The sequence below is a fragment of the Orbicella franksi genome, chromosome 10, assembly GCF_964199315.1.
Source record: "Orbicella franksi chromosome 10, jaOrbFran1.1, whole genome shotgun sequence".
In the NCBI taxonomy this organism is placed as follows: domain Eukaryota; kingdom Metazoa; phylum Cnidaria; class Anthozoa; order Scleractinia; family Merulinidae; genus Orbicella; species Orbicella franksi.
Genome location: NC_138154.1, coordinates 1,919,281 through 1,940,521, shown reverse-complemented (window position 1 = coordinate 1,940,521; position 21,241 = coordinate 1,919,281). Strand labels below are relative to the sequence as shown.

General features: G+C 37.8%; 2 protein-coding genes across 3 annotated transcripts in view; both read left to right on the top strand.

Annotated features, from left to right (window-relative positions):
• LOC145501336 (O-acyltransferase like protein-like) overlaps window positions 1-5,646 on the top strand; it is a 32,278-nt gene extending 26,632 nt beyond the window's left edge. The window contains exons 14-16 of one of the 2 annotated variants that reach the window (XM_081480827.1): window positions 2,348-2,555; window positions 3,176-3,318; window positions 4,170-5,646. In XM_081480827.1, the coding sequence (XP_081336953.1) occupies window positions 2,348-2,555; window positions 3,176-3,318; window positions 4,170-4,286 (468 nt within the window). In that variant the 3' untranslated portion in view covers window positions 4,287-5,646. The remainder of the gene's footprint in view (window positions 1-2,347; window positions 2,556-3,175; window positions 3,319-4,169) is intronic. The other variant, XM_081480828.1, reaches the window with a different exon arrangement.
• A 172-nt stretch (window positions 5,647-5,818) lies between these two features.
• Window positions 5,819-21,241, top strand: part of LOC145501332 (O-acyltransferase like protein-like) — a 16,204-nt gene continuing 781 nt past the window's right edge. The window contains exons 1-15 of the mRNA XM_081480823.1: window positions 5,819-6,222; window positions 8,032-8,177; window positions 8,712-8,796; window positions 9,693-9,834; window positions 10,614-10,903; window positions 11,041-11,211; window positions 11,336-11,429; window positions 11,798-11,890; window positions 12,885-13,053; window positions 13,531-13,610; window positions 15,982-16,110; window positions 16,808-16,934; window positions 17,116-17,323; window positions 17,788-17,930; window positions 19,062-21,241. The exon at window positions 19,062-21,241 is cut by the window's right edge and continues 781 nt beyond it. Coding sequence (XP_081336949.1) covers window positions 5,994-6,222; window positions 8,032-8,177; window positions 8,712-8,796; window positions 9,693-9,834; window positions 10,614-10,903; window positions 11,041-11,211; window positions 11,336-11,429; window positions 11,798-11,890; window positions 12,885-13,053; window positions 13,531-13,610; window positions 15,982-16,110; window positions 16,808-16,934; window positions 17,116-17,323; window positions 17,788-17,930; window positions 19,062-19,178 — 2,223 coding nt within the window. The 5' untranslated portion in view covers window positions 5,819-5,993 and the 3' untranslated portion in view covers window positions 19,179-21,241. The remainder of the gene's footprint in view (window positions 6,223-8,031; window positions 8,178-8,711; window positions 8,797-9,692; window positions 9,835-10,613; window positions 10,904-11,040; window positions 11,212-11,335; window positions 11,430-11,797; window positions 11,891-12,884; window positions 13,054-13,530; window positions 13,611-15,981; window positions 16,111-16,807; window positions 16,935-17,115; window positions 17,324-17,787; window positions 17,931-19,061) is intronic.

Below are 21,241 nucleotides of genomic sequence, written 5' to 3'. Positions count from 1 at the left end.
AAAGCAAAAATAAACCGCTCTTCTTGCAAAAGCAAACTTAAGTGAACAAGATAGCAGCATAGGAGACGGAATTGTAAAGCTAAAGGACTCCATCAACAAGAACGGCAAGGCAGACACTGCACAACTCATGATAGACACCGCCACAACACAGGCAGAGAAACTCACCAAAAAGATTACCGAGGTCGAGAAAAGCAAAGAATTGCAGAGATTCGCAAACGTTAGTTTCTTGATAAAAGTTTGGAAGAGGCCTCTGAGAAAGAACCCAAAAAGAACCTAAATCTCCAAAGAAGAAGAGGAAGCAGAACAAGTACAAGAACTCTCAAGCTAGAGTATAGTATTTTTCAGTAGCGACAATGGCAATGTCCAGCTGAGGTTTTGTGCTTCAAATGTGCCAAAAACCGTGTTAGGTTACGTCTTCAGTTTTTTCCCTTTTCTTCATGCTACAGATGCTAAAAATTAAATCAACTATGGAAAACAGTGAAATAGTTAGATGAACTGAACAAGTGAGCCGGTCCTCAGGTTGTTTCTTTGTCCTACATTATGTTCTGGTTAAATTTCTATTAAATTTCTAAATAGAACTGTCCTATAACCCTATAAACTTTGCATCCGTAAGAATTTGGCAAGAGCCCTGATTCCAATGTATGAGTGCTTCCCAAGTCTGAACAATACCAATCATTCCTTCACTGTTGATGTATGTAGCATCCTTGTAAACAAAGCAAATCAAAGCAAAGTTGAGGAGAATTTGTTATTTCATTACTTATTATCTGCGATCATGACAGTAAATTTGATTTGGAAAAAAGGGCTTGTAATACAAAGTGTACAAAGTGAAACCATCTATTGATCTTTATTTGATATACTAGTAGTAATCAAAGATCAGAGCAGTGCGTTCACACGCGTACTTCGCATGCATATGTTTGGTCTACCCTTTTTGGTGGCGTTCGAATGGCTCGATAGAAAACTAAGTTTGATCGAAAGTCAGGTAATGATCTGCACGCGAAGCTGAACTAGCGATGAATAGATTATAGCCTGCGGTAAAAGTGTTCTTAATGTATTAACGTCCACTGGACAAAACGTTTTCCAGGAAAGGCATTTGAACTGTGGGCGACACTTAGAATTTTTTCAGAGCGCCAACGTGTAAGGGGAGAATTTGCCGATATTCATAACTATAAAAAAGCCAACAGTTAGCAGTTAAGTGAAAGTCCAATAACTATGGTAACCACCTGTCTATCTGTATTATCGTGTAACACCTTGTAGTGAAAACTACCTGAAGTTTTAAGTAGTTAATATTTACGAGCAGAATTACTGACTGCCTGTGATGGAATAGCCTAGAACAACGAGCTCATTGGCAGCCGATAGGGGTTTAGGATTACTAAACGAAATATTAGATCACTTGTTTAGAGTCTAGCATAAATACTGGTGTTTTGTAAATTGTTCTTCGGTTACGCCCCTGGTGGTGGAACGCCGGATACCACTATCCTGTATTGGGTATGTTTTACGTTCTGAGTACGTTACTGGATTAAACTCTACTGTTGGACCCAAGTAACTGCGTATTCTCTGTCGTCCCGTCGGATTATTTTGCTGTAATAGATCCTGAGTCCTCTAGGAGTCTGACAAACTCCGTCGCTGCACGTGTGTTTCCCTCTGGATTGTTGTAACAAGGACAACAACTTAAGCGGCCCAAAAAGCTGTTATCACAAACGCCAACACTTAATTGTAACAAATATTTCCTGAGACAAAGTTTTGACCAGCGACCCCGCAAGACAGTCTGTCGCAAAATGTTTTAAATTTTGTGTTTGTATTTGTTTGCACTGCTCGAATTTACATCTTGTTCGGTTTCTCAAATCAGTTTCACAAGTGAAGGAGGTGAATTAACTATGCTGACCACAAGACACGGCCTTTTGGCGAGTTACACAACACGAAAAGTTTGTTTTCTGACAACCAATTATGACCACCACGAATTTGCCGAGCTACAAATCGGAAAATTTATTTTCTGACCACTGATCTGTGGGTCATGATGGCCATTTGCCGAGTTACGCGGAAGATCTGTTTCTTACCACAACTCATGGCCACTTGCCGTCGCCGAGCTACAAAATATTCTTTCCTGGTGACGCAGGCTTTAGTTACTTGTTGTCGAAGGCTAGCGGGTCAAAATACATGCAGCTTTGCAGAAATCATACACACATTCTTCGAATCTATACGGCGAATATGACTGCGTGCGTGCGCTCATAATGTAACAGTATGGGGAAACCCATGGGGTGAAATATTTTCGAAAACCGCAACATCTTCTTTGCCCCCTTCCCATAAATTATGAATACTCCCAACTGTTTCTGCTTTTTTTTCCCGCAAGGTTCACACATACTTATTCAATATGGCTGGTTGGTGTGTTGCTATCATTCTCGCCCTGTCTACTCTGTATGGTGGATACAAAGTTCAAAGAAAAGACAATCCTCAACCATTCTCTCGTGCAGAGAATATCACATACGGGACTTTCTCGCGATGTGCGTGGAGCTTGGCACTAGCCTGGGTGATTTTTGCTTGTCATCGCGGGCTCGGAGGTAAGCCGAACAAGAGGATGTTGTCAAATGTTTGATATAAGTGACACAGAAGTCTCTCTGAGTAAAATAATCATTCTGTGACTTCTGTGTCTTGTTTTTTCACAAGGAATTTTCACAATTCTGTATCTTTCCTCCCGTTCAGCTGTTTGATAGAAGCCTCGAGGGGAGAAATGGAGGGCAGAAAAAAAGGGACAAAAAGATTGCTTCGAAGCAGGGTGAAGGGTGAGGGGTAGAAACAGCATGCATAACACCGTGTACAAATACGACACTACAGCGCCTTGTTTCGTCACAAAGAGAAGATAGCGACTTCAGCTGTGTTACACATTTGTGACGAAAAGGTACCGTGATTGACAGAAGAAAAGCACTGTGCATTACTGTTCCTTCCCTTTCGCTGAAGACGATGTTTCATTTAATACCGTACGGACTGAAGGACGAGAGTGACGAGAATCTTTACTATCCTAATAGCTTCTAATACGTAGTTCTATGGGATTCACGGTATAAAAAGTACAAAGCAATTGGGAGAGTAAAATAAGGTACCATAATGAACTTCAGGCAATACTTTAAATTCCAACTACAGAACTCGACAGATAATTACTTTTCATTGTTTTTTTTATTTGAAGGTTTGGTGAATAAGATTCTGTCTGCTGGTTTCTGGATTCCATTGAGCCGGCTGACATACTGTGCTTATCTTGTTCATCCTATTGTTATCATCGTACTTCTTGGATCATTTGAGACCGCACAGGCCTATTCTGATGTTCATTTTGTAAGTAACATTTGCCTTTCTTTGACTGTCATGTGTTGACATGACTGTTTGCAATGTAAATGTAAAATACTTCTCTGATTTAAGGTTTACTATTGTTCGTTGATTTGATTTAGTGTATTAACTTAACAGGTTTTGCAGTTACTCTTTTTACTTAAGAGATCATATCTGGTGAATCACAACATAAGCAGATCACGCCATGAACCAATTATAGGGAAAATTATTAGATTGCTTGAGTTTGAACCTGATCTAACGCGTGCTCTGATTGGCTAACTGTAAAGCATTACTCCCGATTACGGGCCTGCAGAGACTGAGAAAAAAAGCCATCTAATAAATGACTTATTAACCTTGAACGTTCGGACTCTACGGGAACGTCTCAAACCTCGACCTTGCCATATTGACCTCGCTATCACTCGGTCAATACGGCATGGTGTTGGTTTTAAATTTTCCAGTAAAGACCTCACTCTCGGTTAGTAAGTAGTCAGTAATACCCTGGAATTGATAGGTCAAAATAAGGGCACGATTTCTGTGATTGTCATAGACAGTCATGTAAAAGTCGCTAGGAATATTTTAAAAAAAAGAAGATTTATCAAAGAGTTTGTGAAACGTCACGCATACCAAAGAAACAAGTTGTAACTTTTTTAAGGACATCATTTGGATCCAAGAACTGGCGGGCAGAATCAGGCCTTTTATTTCATTTTAGTTCATTATTTAAGCAGATTTTATCATTACTTGGTTACGTTCATTGACATTACACATATTACAACGATAGCTTTCATATTCTTCCTGCCTAGTTTATTATACCTGTCAGATGCATAACTTATACCTTTTATAATGCCTTTCCATCTTTGCAGGCTTTTCGTTTTGTAAGCTTTGTCTTCATGACATATGGAGCAGCCTTCATTTTGTCTGTGTGTGTGGAATTTCCAATCATGCAACTGGAGAAGCTTATTTTTAAAACTGATCGTTGAATTGTGACGTCATACAAGGGTCTTTCCAGATTCAACTCCATTCGCTATCGTATATTCATAACTTTTAGTTTAGTCCAGTAAAATAAGTACTTCCTGTGAAACTTTTATTCTTCGTTATACTCCAGTAGATGAATGGGAGAAGTGTCTTGGCTATTCTTAGCAATATTTTATAAAAAGAGTGCCATTTTAAGTGGAGAATACGTAGGTAAAGAAATGGCTGGCCTGAGAAAGTCATGTGTGGACAGGCCTAGATACGTTCACCTTACTGTGAGTAAAAATAACGTCTAACATAGTATTTTAACAGAAGAGCCTCAGTAGAAATCTATGGATGCATGACTAGACATTAGCACTTGGTAAGGAGTACCACATGTAAGGAACACCTTACACACAACGTTTTCCAAACTACATCGATGAAATCTAAGAGATTTGCAGAAAAAAATACCTTTTGTCACTGCTTTTAAAAAAATCAATGAATGCATGAAGAAAGGTCTGGAAGGTTTGCTTCCAGATTCCGTTGAATCTGGCACTAAACACTTTTCGGATTAATCATGAACCCCGTTTTTTTTCACTTGGACTCGCCTGAATTCTTTTGAGGCAAAGATATCCAGATCTGAAATGATTTGCCTTTTGCTGTTACAGTGCTCCCGACACGATGGTCTGCATTTATAAGCAACTAGCGGCAGATCCTTCCTATCTTTAAAGTGTAGACTTAAACGTGTGCCTTTCAATAAATGCCCCCTCTCTGTGCTCTCTCTACAGAGGGATCTCCCCCCTGAATTGGTCATGTTCAGAAGTAAAAATGAAACCTTGATTGTTTAAGCAAGGCTCCCCTTTTGGAAACATCTTGATACCTGTAGCATAAATTAGTTAGATTGCTTCCTAATTTATAGTCGATATACCTCATTTTAGTTCCATCCGTGTAATATTACTTTACTGTGATTAAAAATATTTATAAAATTCTCATTCTCGGACTTTATGATTGAATCACTTTGGCTCGATTACCAGGAAAGGGTGTCTCCGATATCTCAAAGATCGCTCCCCATTTCTAAGAGGAATTGAGGACACCTGGGACTTAAAGAGCGTATCCCTTTGGTGTCCGTATTATCCGGGTTCCATCTGCAAAAAGCCAATCACCAATTGAACACAAGAGGAGAATGTTTCAAAGCCGCACCGTTTATCTTAGAATAGAATTTCATGTGTTTGTGCAATGACTTGTGCGTCATTGGTAATTTCAACAGGAACCCCTTGACAATATTTTGTATCAAGACAGAGCTCTTCTACAAATTTTGCGACGGGACGAGAAAAGGTTAAGCAGAAGAGTGTATACCAGAAGAAGTTTAAAGAACCCACTATATAAATATAAGGAGTCTCATTCTTTATAAAATATTCTTCGGCAAGGCCGAGAATTGTTGCGTGACTTCCTATTGTCGATCAATATATTATCGGAGACTGGAAAGGTGTCATCGACAGTGCTCTCCAGCAAAGATGACCTCTTTTAGACTATAATATTTGCCAAGTTAGCAGTTTCTTCATTTTCATCCGGTTCCAGCATTTAAAACTGCGTCACAAGTTAATTTCAGTTTAAATTTTGCACAATTCAATGTTCACGTGATAAGAACAACAACATTCCGCCGGCGACTGGTATGACGACTCTGATGTCATCGATACTTCAATAAATCTCGTACCAACACAATACCTCGCCAAAGGATGGCCGCTTCTAGACGCATACTTGCAATCTTTGCAGTTTTCTTGGTGTTTTGTCCAATTACAACATCTTCAACTCCATCTCCTGGATTGCTTTCCAAAAACTACGCTCAGATCGTACAGCACTTTGGCTTTTCATTCCCAAAGCTTGGAAATATTTCTTTCGCGAACGTCGGCAAGCAGTGCAAAGAAACTGTGGAGAAGCTGAGCAAAACTAATCTTGCCTATCCTTGTGAGTATATTTTTACGTGCATGATGAGCTAACTAATCTGTGTTTGTTAGTGTTTTAATAGGGGTCATTCTCGACTCATGCCATTATCTTCGTGCATCAATACAATTTATAAGTCAAAGGTTCCCACTCGCATATGCGTAGTCTGCGAACAGGGCGGAAAAAAATTTGGGCGAGCGCGAAACAGAAGAATTCGGAGAGAGAAGCGATCGGGGGCGTTCGGGCTCACCGGGAGCCTGTTCGTAGGCTAGCTTATGCGATTCTCGAGTTGTTGGAAAAAGCTGCTCCTGTAAAAACCTGGTTACATGCATATAAAGCGCTAATAGATTTTACAAAGAACAAGGTAGCCTACGTGTAGCCCTACCCACCCCCCGTTTTTCCTCGGGGGGTGGGTACGGCTACACGAAGGCTAAGAACAAGGTTATACTGCTGAGCATATCGATAATTATGATTTGATTTTGTCCTCTCCTTGCAAGAAGCAGAATTACTCCTCCCTCCCGTAAAATGAAACATACAATTATGCAGTTCATTTTGTGGTACACGGTAAGCGGAAAGTAGGTTAATACCTAATACGACTCATGAACAAATTCTGGAATATAATTTACTTGTAACATAAGGCCAATTGCATTCTTGTGTCCCTCTTCAAAGGGGCCTGACAGGGGAGGACTGGCAAGCTGCAGGGGGAGGTAATTTAAGGGTATTTCATGATGTTCTGAGTATCATGAAAGCAATGTTTTGGCACTGTACTTCCATGCAAAATTAAATGGATACCGTAAATCCTTGAATTAGTGCCCCCCCCCCCTTCGAATAAGTACCCCCTTCAAATAAGCGCCCCTCCTATCAGCCAAAATTTAAACTAAGTGCCCCCTACCCTCCCCCACTCCTGTGGACAAGTAATAAGACAACAAAGGATGTATAGTATTTGTCATGTAGTGTTAGATTTGCACATTTTTTCAGCTTGTGAACACATTAAGTTTGGAAAAAAATTACCAGTACTGTTGCAGCGATTTAAACTTTATGATCAGCTTTTTATGTTGATAAACAGCTTATGTTGCTGTTTATGCGCAGATGATGTATTAAAACATGATCATGTCAGGCCACGATTTGGAAAAAATTTAATAAGCAACCCCGTCCTCGAGTAAACGCCCCCCATCTCCTCCTAATTTTGAAATAAGCACCCTAGGCACTAATTTGTGGATTTACAGTACTTGTTTAATAGCGATGCTACTGCGGTTTTTAGGTTTGTCTGTTTTGAACACAGGGTATTGTTTCAATACTTACATGTACACTGTAAAGCTTTAGACAGGGTATCTTTTTGGATATTTTTCAAGAAATGTGGTGAGATCATACTTAAACACCTTTTCATGTTTGTTACAGTATCTGGGTAGTATTGTGCATGCCTAACAGCCATATTCTCTTTTAATACCATATTGATAGTTACTTGACCAAATTACGAAACCAAGGGTTTTTAACACAAATTTAACAATGCATACGACATTTGATTTTGTGCAGAATTATAATAAGGTAGAGATTTTTCGCACACAGGGGACATGTGATATGCAAACCTTGAAAAAGGGCTTTGATGGTTGCTTATAAAATGGCCAAATTTATCGTGTTTGTGAAGTCAGAGACTGGAAATGACTTAGTTTGGAACAGAAAAAGTTGTGAGACTGCCATCCTTAAACATCTTTCTGTTCTCATTAAATAAATAATGAGTGGTTTGCAAATAATGGCTGTTATAACTAAGGATATACTGTCTCAGGTATAGAGCAGCAAAGAGGATGAGAATTATTTGTCTTTAATCATTTTCAGATCTGGATGCTATTGGTAAACCTCAAAGTGGACTTCTTCTTGGCAACATTGGCTGGTTAGGATCCTACAGTGAGTGCACTAAGTCTATTGTAAATGCTCATTATTGCTTGGCTTATATCAAAGTTCCTGCTGTCAATATCACTCAGGTGAGTAGTTCAGACTACCCCAGCACTCCAATTTCACTTCAAGTCATTTATTGATTTTATATAAAATATACTGGAAAACAATTTAATGCCTTTCTTTGAAGGTAAAATTGATAAGTCAGTTTCAAGATCCCTCACCTAAGATGACAAAGGCCCAATAGTAAGGCTATCTTAGATGACTTTTAACTGTAAAGTCTATGAGACTATACTTCAATACCTTTGGAGGACTTAACCTAGAGACTAGAGTTGATTTTCCATTCCCTGCTACAAACGTTTCCTTCCATTCAAAAACAGAAAACTTGTGACAATTGATGTAACTTGATGACCATTTTTAATTTTACAGTAAGAACTAGTTGGCATATGTATATTAGAAAAAAAAAACAACACTGAAATCGCTAATACAGTGTAGCTCACAACTTATAAACTCTCTTGTATCTTGGTTTAAGGGTTAATTATGTTAAATGATAGAGATAAACTAAGGAAATATAAATGCTGGGTCTTACCTTTTTATCAGCTTTGCTTTCCTTCACTATCCAGTTATTACCTATTCGTTGGGGGATCTGTGCACCTAAACAGTGTAGTGAAGAGGATGTAACTAATGCTCTACAAGATATCTTCTCAGGTGCTGTATTATTATGTTTTGTAGCTGTTAAATTGTTTCAGTACGACTGAGAGATGTGTGTCAATCTAGGTAAATGAGAGCAGGGAGAAAGTCACCTCATCAGAGGTTACAAAATTAACATGATTAATGAAAAAACAGTAGTAGTAAAGTAAATATGTCAATGTACTAACATGAGGACCATATTAGGGAAATATTGGTCAAGTTCTTTTTTTGTAAGTTTATGGACCATGCTATTGGCAAGGTCCTTAAACTTGCAAAAAAAGAAATTGACCAATATTCCCCAAATATACAGGCTGAACAAGCTAGTCCAATGATTAAGTACTTGTTATCTTTTGAACTTCTTCTGGCAAGTTGTTACGTTCTTGTGATTTTTTTTGTGCTTTCACGTTGTCCTCAAGAAAGTTCAAATTGTCAGCCAAACACTTTAGTTAACAACAACAAACCGCTTTCTCTATTTTGTACAGTGTTTTGAAAAAGCAATTTGCTGAAACTAATGCAAGAGCTGTCCACCTTAGCAGTCTGCATTGCAAAATTTGGACTGCTTAGGAAGTCAGAGGTCTCCTTTTCATCTTAGCCCAGTTTGCCATACTGTATTATTCAATTTTACATTGTTATACTCTACTAAAATGGTAATGCTAATTTTTTGTGATTTTGTACATGATTTAGTTGCCACCATTGCAATTGGATTGGTTTATACCTTTAACCTTATAAATACAAACTAAAAATATTCATGAGACTACAGTTAGACGAATGGAAAGGCATTAAAAGAAACACCAGCTTACAGTCCAGTGCCCTCGGGTCAAAACAGAGGCTGTGGCTCACTCATTATCTAACCTTTTTTGTGGTCTTACATACTGTACTTCAGGCCTAACCTGCTGAATGTGTATCTTGTTCAGAATTAAATACAGGTAACTCAACAATAGCAGTGCTAAGTCCACAGCCAGCCAATGGCTTTTCACCTGAAGGTGGAACCAAGAATTTGAAACCTGTTTTCTGTGACAAGAAACCAGAATACACAACAGGAGTAATAATCACATTGTGAGTACAATTTATTTACATTGTGTAAGTTACTGAATTATATGTTACAGCTACGACAGATCTGTGATACTTGTAAAGTGGCAAACTCTTTATTGAGCATTTCCTCTCAAACACCCCCTCTCCCCTCTTGGGTGAAGAAATTTGGTAAGCCCCTTTCTCTTTATTAACTCTTTAACTCAAAACTACATTTAAACTAAACTAAACACACTGGGCACTAGTTAAGATCACTTTTTATTTCTCAGTGTACCTAGTTCAAGTTAGTCTTGAGTTTGAGAAGAGAGTACACTGTAAAGCACCTGTGTTGGAATGAGTCATAACAAAAATACCTTTGACTTATAAATAAGTGTTTAATCAAAGGGGTGTTGTAACCCATGCAAATACAGTACTGGGATCTAGACCTGATCTGCTCAGAATCCCCTGAGATTAGGAGAAAAAAATGAAAGGATGGGTGAATCTGCAAATATTACTGATCACCTGTCTTACCAATGAGAGCATAAAAAGAGAGAGAAGAGGGCAGGGGTAGAAGTTGTAAGGAAAGGGAATGGTAGCAGGTAGGGTGAGGGGAAGGAAGGGCTAGACATGCAGTCAAAACTGTTGGTAATTTTCAAGCTGTGGAACCTTAAAGTGCTTTATTTACTGACTGCTGACCCCTCCGACAATATAATGTGAATGATGAGAGAGGGATGAAAAGAGAAAAAGGGGAAGTTAAACAACTCATTACCAGGACTTAATTGGTTGGAAACTAGGCAACCTCTTAACATTTAATAATCATATCACAGGGTTTTATGTGGTTTAATTCTATTCCTCTGCCTTGTTGGGACGATTGTGGACATTGTTGTAAGCTTTGCAAAGTCACGCTCCTCACCTGTCAACAAAAGTGATGGATTTATGCCAATCAGAGATGGTTCCATAGCTACAGATTACAATCAGGCACCTAGAGGTCAAAATCCATTTGCAAAGAGTAATCTTGACAGTGACAGAACAAATCTTCACCCCTCCCCTGAGGTGAATTTAAGTGCAAGTACAAGTACAACTTTATCAAGCTATCAACATGAACCAGCAGGACCAAGTAAGTTTAAAATGTCCATATTGGAAACGGAAGTAAGTGTAATTACATATAATTACATATAGCAACCTTTATATGAGACAAAAAAGAATGTCTTACCTATGATAATAATAAACCTGATTTGTTATATTTCCATGCAGATGTGGTGGTACGATTCTTTTTGTGTTTCTCTTTGATTCAAAACACAAGTCGTATTATGAATACAAATGTTCCTGCAAATGCCATTACTGCAATCAATGGCATGAGAGTGCTGAGCATGTGGTGGGTCATCCTGGGACATACATACGCTTTCCAACAGGCAACACCTTTAAGTAAGTATTTACTTACATTGCTGACAGGCCTGTTAATCTCAGCATTGCAATTATCACCAGGGTGGCTTTATTCACATCTTAAAGTAGATGGAAGAGTTTATTAGCTTCTGTACTTGGTTTGCAGGTAACCTTCTTCTGACTCTTACAATTATTCAACGTTTCACATTTCAAGCTGTTGGCAATGCAACCTTTTCAGTTGACAGTTTCTTTTTCTTAAGGTAAGTGCTCATATTAAACTTAAAACTTTCTACAGATAAAATTATGACACTTTAAAGGTGCATGCATTATGCATGCGTGACCATCTATTTCTGTATGAGTTTGATACGTAAATGACAGGACAATGTTTGATCTTCTAGATTAGTACTTGGTAATTTACAGAGTTTCCCGTAGGGTTGTGAGGACAGCATATTAAAGGAGAGAAATAGACTAGTAATTTAGAAAAATATTACACAAAGCTAAGGTTCTTACATTTGCCCTAAACTTTGTCATAATACTTTTTCCTAATGCTCCCTTAAAAAACTGGTCCATTAAGTATTGGTATAATTTTCTTGCTTTGAACTTATGTTTCTTATTGCATTCTTTATAGCGGCCTCCTAGTTGCTTATTTGTCACTTCGTTATATGGAGAAGAAAAGTGGACAGCTACCACTTTTCAGTTACTATTTTCATCGGTTTTGGAGGTAGGTTTACATAGACAGCAATCACTCTCTCTTTTGCTCAAAAATCAGTGGGGAGGAACACAAACGACTAAGTGAACAAACTTTTGACTTCTATGTTACTCAGATGGCTTGCACCTTTACTGCTCAGATCTCTTCATTCAATCAGTTTTTTGTGTTATTCCCTTCAGTGCAGATATTCAAGCAAAAAGGACACTGCTCGCAGTCTATTGCTGCTGTGTTTCCCTTAAAAAAATGGGGCTTTCTCATCTTCCATCAATAAGATTGGCAGTAATTGACTGCAATGAAAAACAGATCAGAAACTTAACACAATGTGACTACTAGTTACATTTGTAACTGTTGTTGAATGAATACTTAACTGCTAACAAATGTTACTTAAGTATCCTGGTGTTTATTGTTGTTTTGTACTTACTAGAGCAGATACATTTATAATCCACCGAGTGTGCATCACATGCTGTGTTTTTGTCCTGTTTGAAGTCTCCTCCTTTCGATCTTTTGCCACATGCTATGTAGCTCATCAGTGATGCTGACAAAGCACATTAAGTTATATGATGTCAGATTTGGTTGCCATGGTCATGTCTAGCATGTTTGATGATACAATAGTTTCTCATTTTGATGTATGTTCTTTAAGTTGATAAAACCAATTTTTTTGTCAGTTTCAGCAAAATTCAATCAAGTTTCTTTTCAGCCATGTTTTGGTGTCATGATGTTAAGGGAGCACTGAGCTCAGCGTTCCATTCTAATGTTTTTTTTTCTTTGCACCAAATAGAAATGAATAACTGAACAATGGAAAATTTCACCAAGTAGATTTAAAGTCCAGTTAAAACATTCAAAGGATCCAATAGTAAACTTCGAAGATTTAAGAACATACCTCCTGGTGAGTGCTTCCCTGCAAGACAGAGATTCCCTTCGGAAAGAGAAGGGAATCTTTTTCTCACAGGCTAGATGATTACATCTACGAATGCCATCAATAATCAGTTCTTTTACCTTTTCACAGGTTAACTCCAGCGTACATGTTTGTTTTACTGTTTTTTGATAAAATGACGCCATTTCTTGGTGAAGGTCCCCTTTGGTATGGAATGCAAGCAGAAAATCCTTGTGACAAATACTGGTGGACTAATCTGTTGTACATCAACAATTTTTATCCTACCACAATGAATAACTCGGTAAGACTTGTTGATAAACTTTGCATTCTTCAATATTATTATTTAACTTTCTTATGATGTTTGTGAGGTTGCACATTTCCTTTTGATCTAAAATAGTCATTTCATTGTTGCTGCTTTTCAATTAACTGCTAAGTAAACATAACATCTTTCCAAGTTTGCTAGATTGGTTAATTTACCTTATTTATACCCTTGGAAATTAAGAGTATTCAAGAAATAAAGAGCAAATCCAACCAAAAAAGGATGCTTGGGGGTTAGAAGTACATGTTGTTTTTCTGCCATTAATACATGTTTTATTTATTTTCAACTGAATCAAATTAAAACTGAATGAGATTCTTGGTAAGCTAAGGTTTCTTAATAATGTTATTCACAGTTCTGAGCAGTTTTACAAAATGGATGAGCATTTATGTTTAAATAGTTGGAAAATATTGGTTTAAAATCCATGAAAACACAGGTTATTGCTTTTCCTTTTTTCTACAGTGCATGTTATGGGGCTGGTACCTAGCTAATGACATGCAGTTTTACATCATTTCTCCGGCCATCCTCTTGACTGCTTACAGGTATGAGATGAAAGTGTGAATTCCTTAACATATGCAGAGAATAGATTCAACTATCAAATAAAGAAGAAGGAAATCTTTTTGTGCAGTTTCAAGACCAGTCAAAGTTAATTCAGTTTTAAAAACTCTGACAACACACATTGTAGTTGCAAAAACATAATTTACTCACAAACTCCAACAATTGAGATCAAGTTAGATCCACATACACTTCTGAACTTTGTACGCAATTCGCTAAATAGAAAGATTAGACGAGCAATTGGCAAAGATAACTGAATTACAAACACTGAATTGTCTTTCCTTTCCGGCTAAAGAACGTACATTATGTAGGAGCTTTTGGAAATCCGCAGCACAATGGTAAAATCTACAACAAACATGGCAACTGTTTCCCATGTGTGCGCTCTAAGGCCGCTGTATCTTATGGGAGGCACAGGCTTCCCAACACTCAAGTAAGAAATCATTTAACAAAATGACAATAATCGATAAAAGATAACAACACACATTCGTGTCAAATTCTGTAAACTATATGCCACATACATCTTTTGTTTGATGGTTTAACACAATATGCATCTAATGTCGTTGTTCCTAATGAAAGCAAGTCAACCGTGCTGACTTGTAATTTGAACAACTATTAATCAAATACATGTACAAACAACTCTTGTTGGCACTAATTGGAGAACACTGCTTTGCAGTTGGTTAGCCCATGCAACTTCTGATTATAGGGAGACAAACAACCTCACTTATCTCCCTAGGACTACCAGCTGAAACAAAACAAGTAAAGCAAAAACAAAATAAAAGAAAGACAGAAAACAGTTGCCAGAGGAAAAAAACGCAATCTTTGTGCTGCTTTTGTGTGCTTGGTTTGATCTTAACTTACAGTAGATATCGGAGACACTTCCAGTTTCCTTAAGGTGGCTTGAAACAGTTCCCAGTACTTTCGAAAATTTAAGGTGGCTCTGAACCCCATTCACATAATTTTTTAAACTCTGCAAAAAGTTGCATCTTATCATGCTGATTACAATTAGACAATAAAAAATGGGGGTCACTGAGCTGGTTTTTGAGTTATTAAAATTAAGGGTGTGTTTAGCATGTCATATTGTTGCTATGGTAACCTGTTATATAAAAAGGATGACCACAACTTGTTTAACAATGATTGGGAATTTGTATGATACCATTATTGTAGCTTCACTTGTTAAACAGTGGTAGTATTCATCTTTCAAAGTATAGAAAAGGTTAAGTCTGCGTACAAGCCAAGTGGCCCATCAGGCCAGAGCTTATCCCGGTTTCTGTTGCTTGAAGCAACTAGGAGTATTTCTACTCCCTCCTGGTGGGATGCTAGTCCATTGCAAGGTTACCCCCAGGTGTTAAGCTCGCCGGTACCCATTTATACACCTGGGTGGAGAGAGGCACTGTGAGAGTAACGTGTCTTGCCCAAGAACGTCACTGCTTGATCCAGAGATAGGCGCACTAACTATGAGGCCACCGCACCTCCCACTTTCAAAGTATAGCTGTTAGGAAACTGCTGGAGACTGTTGCCAGCCTCCTTAAATCGTAAAGGAAATGCAGCTTTTCATTAAATCCAGCTATTTTTGAAAAGCCATCAAAAATTTCAATTAAGCAGTAAGCTGAGGAGCCTTTAGGTTATTTTGGAATTAGTCACATGACCATGGGTGTGGTCCAATGATGTCATCATTACTGTTACTAATCATGAAAAAGTTCAAACATGTGAAATAACTTTGAATGGATGAAACAAAGTTTTCCTTTGCAATAGCTCTTGAGGACCATTTAATTGGCCCCTAAACATAAAAGGGGGTCACTTAGAAAGTCAAGTTCAAATAAGTCAAAGTTTGGGTTGCTCAGTTCATTTTATATATTTATTTATCAGTAGTAAAACTAGCAGCCTTTGTGGCATTATAGGTGTTGAAAATGGAATCCCTAAAATAGGGTTCCCACTCCACTGATAAGAAATCAGTGGGGAAATAGGGATGTTGTGTATGTGGGGGTAGAAATGTGTGTGTGTATAACAATAAAATAAATTTAAAGAAAATGAAATGTTAATATTAATGGTTAAATTGAGGGAGTGACCTCTGTAACACAGCACTCTCCAGCTCAATTAAAGATTAAAAGAAATAGATGAAATGAAAGTCAAGTTCAAACAAGTCAAAGTTTGGGTTGCTCAGTTTGGCCATTCTGTTGTTCTGCTGTTTCTGTCTGTGTTTTCTTTGTTGTAACCCGGTCAAACCAGGACTCTACAGTGCAATAGAGGCTCATATTTTGAATTTCTCTTGACCTAACATGGTAAAATGGCATAATAGTGGAATAAAAAATAAGTTTATTTTATTTATATGCTATTGATTTATTTTTTGTCTGTTTCTAGGTTTCGCCTGCGAGGACTGCTTGTTATTGTTGGTGTGTTGATGAGTATCAGTTTTATTACAACAGCAATCCTTTTTGCTCATTATGACCTTGCAGTTGTTCAGCTCAGCCCTGCAGCTCAAGCTGAAAAGTGAGCATCTTTTGATTTGCCTTAGTTGTAATCTTGTATGTCTCACAGGCATGTCATGGGCATGTCACATTACCCTCATGCTGATATAGTAAAGCTGTACTTCTTTTTGGTTTGCGTTCTGATTAGAGTGAGAAGGACAGACACTTAATCAGACATGTGCCACTTTGGTTGTACTGGAAATTGGAGTAAACATCACAATGTTTCTATGATTCTAAATGATTGTGGAGGTCAACTAAAAATGGCTTATACACCCCTTGCCAAAAGTGTTGGTACAGTTACATTTTGTTGTCTTTTAGCTGCCCTGCCCAATGCAATCTTGAACTCCATCACATATTGCAGAAACAGTCCTAATTCACACTGAATGGACTGGAGGTGCCCAGGCCTGAAAAAGGTTTACAAAGCACTGACAAATATTTTGTGGGAACTGTCTAGCTGTACTCATGACTTTTTTCCACTAGTGTTTCATCTGCCGCTGTCTAAGATTGTAGGTCGTATATGATATGATCTCATCAGCTGTGTTGCTTTTAACTTACCCTGTATAAAGAAATATTATTTTATTATTATTGTTATTGTCGCGTGGAGCAGCAAATACTATATTATGCTACCAAGGCTGTTAATTCCATGTTGGCCAAATTGCAAAAGTTGCCAACCCCCCTGCTAATTATGAAGACACTTGTATGGTGTTATTTTGTTGCAGGGCTGCTGGTATTGATTCTCAGTCTCTCACTTATGAAAAGCCTTATTGTCGTATTGCTCCATACCTTGTTGGTATGGTATTGGGCTACTTACTGCTTCATGCAAAGGATTGGAGGCTACCCACCAAGGTATTATAATCTTATTACATAGAGGTCGCCTTTTTATGCTCTTCACCATGACAAGAAATAATCTTAACATGATAAGTTACAATGCTGTGGGCTGGAAGCTTTTTTACTTTATTTATATTTTTGTTTGTCACGGTTCATAATCACTGTGAATCCAGCTAATTTGTTGTTTTCCTCTTGTAAGGTTCACACCTATTTATTCAATATGGCTGGCTGGTGTGTTGCTATCATTCTTGCCCTGTCCACATTGTATGGTCAGTATAAAGTTTTAAGAAAAGACAATCCTCAACCATTCTCTCATGTTGAGAATATTATATACGGAACTTTTTCACGTTTTGCATGGAGCTTAGCACTGGCTTGGGTGATTTTTGCTTGTCAGCGTGGGCTTGGAGGTAAGTGCAACAGATTTTCCCCTAGCAGATCCTGGTAAACTTTTTTGTCAAGAAGATTAACCTGGTGATGTTATTCACTGGTGACTGGACATTCCTTTTATACTATTATGTAAACATCAAGTGATGTAGAGTGCTAGTACCAATCTATTAAACAAATCCATCACTGTCCATGTTGAGAAATAGACATGTGCCACTTTCTGTTGTGATGGTCAATGTTAATGCTCCATATTATGGATGGCCTGTTCTGCCAATGGCCAATGCTGATTCAAAAAGGACATAAAAAAGGAAAAATTATCATTGACTGGATAACATGGAAAGAAATGCATCACATTTGAACTAAAAACATCATTTCACCTTCTAACTGGAATCATTTACATAACTTTCTTTTCAGTGCTGGAACTGCCAATAATGATTTTTATAGCTGAAAATGTTCACTTTTGCATTATTTTTTTTCTGTTTTCAAGGTTTGGTGAACAAGATTCTGTCTGCTCATTTCTGGATTCCATTGAGCCGGCTGACATACTGTGCTTATCTTGTTCATCCTATTGCACTAATAACATTGCTTGGCTCATTTGAAACTGTACGAGCCTATTCTGATGTCCATGTTGTAAGTAAATTTCCTTCTGTTCTTTGCTCACTTTTCTGTATAGCTTAAATTTTTATAAAATTGGATTTCAAATTCACTATACAAAAGCTTACCAAACCATGACCAGATATTTTATCAGTAGACAGTGCATTTAGAGCCAAAGAGAAGTGATTCTCAAAACATCTTTAGTGTTTCTCTTGTTAAACCATAGGAATACTTGGTGTGTTGCAGTAGTTTTGTTTCTCAGAAGTAGCAGCCTGTCATAAGCATTATTACTAGAAAGTTGCAGTTTGACAAGCTGCTATCAATTGTCGTAAACCTAAACCAAAGAAATTACTCCAGCCAATCACAAAGGACACAGACAATACAGTAAACCAATCAAAAGTCGAAGTAATGACATTTACATGTAGCTAACCTGAGGCAGGGGAAAATGTTTGTGAATGGCTGATGGTTGGTTTTGGTTTTACTTCTGATTGGATGAAAAAGAAAAAAGCATTTGTTGAAAAAATAAAGTTTCGACACTCAAATGGCAACTGCTCTAAAACTAAAGATAAAGTACCATAAATCCTTTCAAATGTAGTAGAAGACAGGGGGCACTTATTTGAGGGGGGTGCCTCTTCAAGGGGGGCGCTTATTTAATTTTTCCCCAATCGTGGCCTGACATGATCATTTTTTAAAACATCACCTGCTTGTTAACACCAACATAAGCTGTTTATTGACATAAAAAGCTGATCCTAAAGTTTAAATCGCAGCACCGTTAGTGTTCAATGAGTTCACTAAACATGTTCACAAACTGAAACAATGTATAAATCTAATACTACATGACGAAAACTATACATCCTTTTTTGTCTCATTACTCATCCACAAAATGGGGGGGAGGGGACAGGGGTGCTTATTCGAGGGGGGCACCTATTTTAAAATTTGGCCGATAGAAGGAGTGCTCATTCGAAGGGGGTGCTTATTTGAGGTGGAGCGCTAATTCAAGGATTTACAGTAATGACTCTCTAACATTACTTCAATGATCCTGCAGTATTTTGCATGTAATGGATCGTCAGGACTGCTATCTGTAATGTTGTATTATTTGTACCTTTCTTGTGCTAGACATTACCTCTAACTGTTTGTTTTGTGCTCTTATATTTTCTATCTTTGCAGGCATTTTGCTTTGTGGGCGTGGTTGTTATTTCATATGCTGCAGCCTTCATTGTGTCTGTGTGTGTAGAATTCCCCATGATGCAACTGGAGAAGCTCATCTTTAAAAGTGATCATTGAGCCTTGAAGTTACACAGTTACTTATTGTATTTTTATAGCTTTTACTTCAGTCTAAGATGCGTAGCCAGCAGTATATCATGCGCAAGTGTTTTGTTTTAGTGACAGAAAAGGTGCCAGGGGACAGGGAGTAGTCAAGCTGAAATCCTGTCTTGGCTTGGCAAGGTTTGGGGAGTAAAACAAAAGCAAATATTTACTCATTTCTCAATCTTGACATAATTTTTTTTGTTTTATTTCCCTACGCCTTGGTGCCACGTTACGATTTTAATGAATCAAAATTGGTCAGTTTTGAGGTTTTTGGAACTACCTGTTTGCCAGTGAACAGGAATTTTGGACTGGCTGAAAACGGTGACCATGTGGCAATGCATCAATCTTGTCTCTCTTATTAGAAACCTTGGGAAATCCCCAGGGTGGGTACTCTGTACTTGTCCCAGTAAAATTAGGTGGGTGTGTGCTGCCCGCTTCCCAAAACCCTTACCCTATTTGTTACCAAAATCTGCGATTTTCGCTACCCTATTTATGACCTAACCAAAAATTCAATACCCTATTTATGACCTGACTCTTAAATCAATACCCTGTTTCAGACCTGCCTTATAATTACCTCCCTAGTTCAAACCAATGTTAAATTGCTGTGAACATAATTTGCAAAGAGCTTTGTTGATGGTCTCATCGATAATAATGGAAAAGTACATGTAGCGACTTCTTAAAAATATACCCAATTCAAGACTAGGGTACAAAAACCATACCCTATTTATGACCAAAATGGCTGAAAAACCATACCCTTTGGGGTCGCACATACCTATATAGCTCATATTAGAGAGTGCCCCTCGGGTGGGAATCACTGGATGTTTTTCTCTTACTTTGCAAAATGTGGCTGGAAAAAACTTTGATGCACACAGAGAAAGTAGAAAAGTTAACCTAAGGAAGAGCAGGAGTAAGCCATGAGCCATGAACCTCTGAAATGAAGCACTTGATAATGAAATCCCACCATCTATGTAAGCTATATTTAGTCTGGTATGGTAAGCGTTACTTGTACAACGTTTTCCACTGTTTTAACAATGGAATGTCAAGTACCAGTAGCCATTGTAGTCAGCAGACTTTCAATACTATTGTTAAGCCTATTTTATATAAAGAAATGATATAGATATTATAGATATGCTAAGAGAGGCATATATGTACCTTATGAAATTAGTTGGAGGAGTCTATGAATGCATAAGACTAGGAGTAGGTTGAGAGGAATTCAGTATTTACACTTAGAAGGATGAATCTCAGTTAAAAAGCTATTCAGCTTTATTACAAATTTGAACTTAAGAGTTTAAATACCACTCATTCAGTACATTTTTGTGCAAACCAGATTTTTTATGAGCTTGGATGGTCCATCGACAACATACTAATTTTGTAAATTTTATTACTTTGTTGTGAATATACTGCATTTTATTTCTGTCCATATATATGAGTTAATGACCAAGCGTAAGGTCAATATGGCTGGATATTAGCCAAGTTCTTTTTGTAGGTGTTTATGGACCAAGATGGAGTCGAGTACCTTAAACACGTAAAAAAAGAACAAGGCCAATATCCAGCCATCTTGACGAAAGAAGCCTGATCAATAAAGGATTTATTATATGGAAAAACAACACCATTTTCTTGCGGGACACAGCGGGTAATCCCGAGTGGGAAAGATAGTGCTATTTTGCCCACTCGCATAGCCAATCACAGTGTAGGATTGGTTCATTTTGCCTATTCACAGAGTGAGCTTTACAATGAGATGTCTGACCATATTCATTTCTCCTACATCCATTTCAATGAATGCCAGACTACGTACCTTTTGTAGTTAACTATGGCAATATGTGGCGATTTCATTTCTTCGTTTGTCTGTACATGAATTTTTGATTCAGAGGTTAAGTAAAGTAACTTTGCTATACTTGATTATGTTAACAAGAAGCTTTAGGGTCATGTCAATGAAGCCAATTTTAAAAAAAATAACATTGTTAAGAATCCCACCTTGCAGGGCTGACCAGATGGCTATTTACAGAACATTAGTTACAAGGAGGAGGACTGGAATCCAG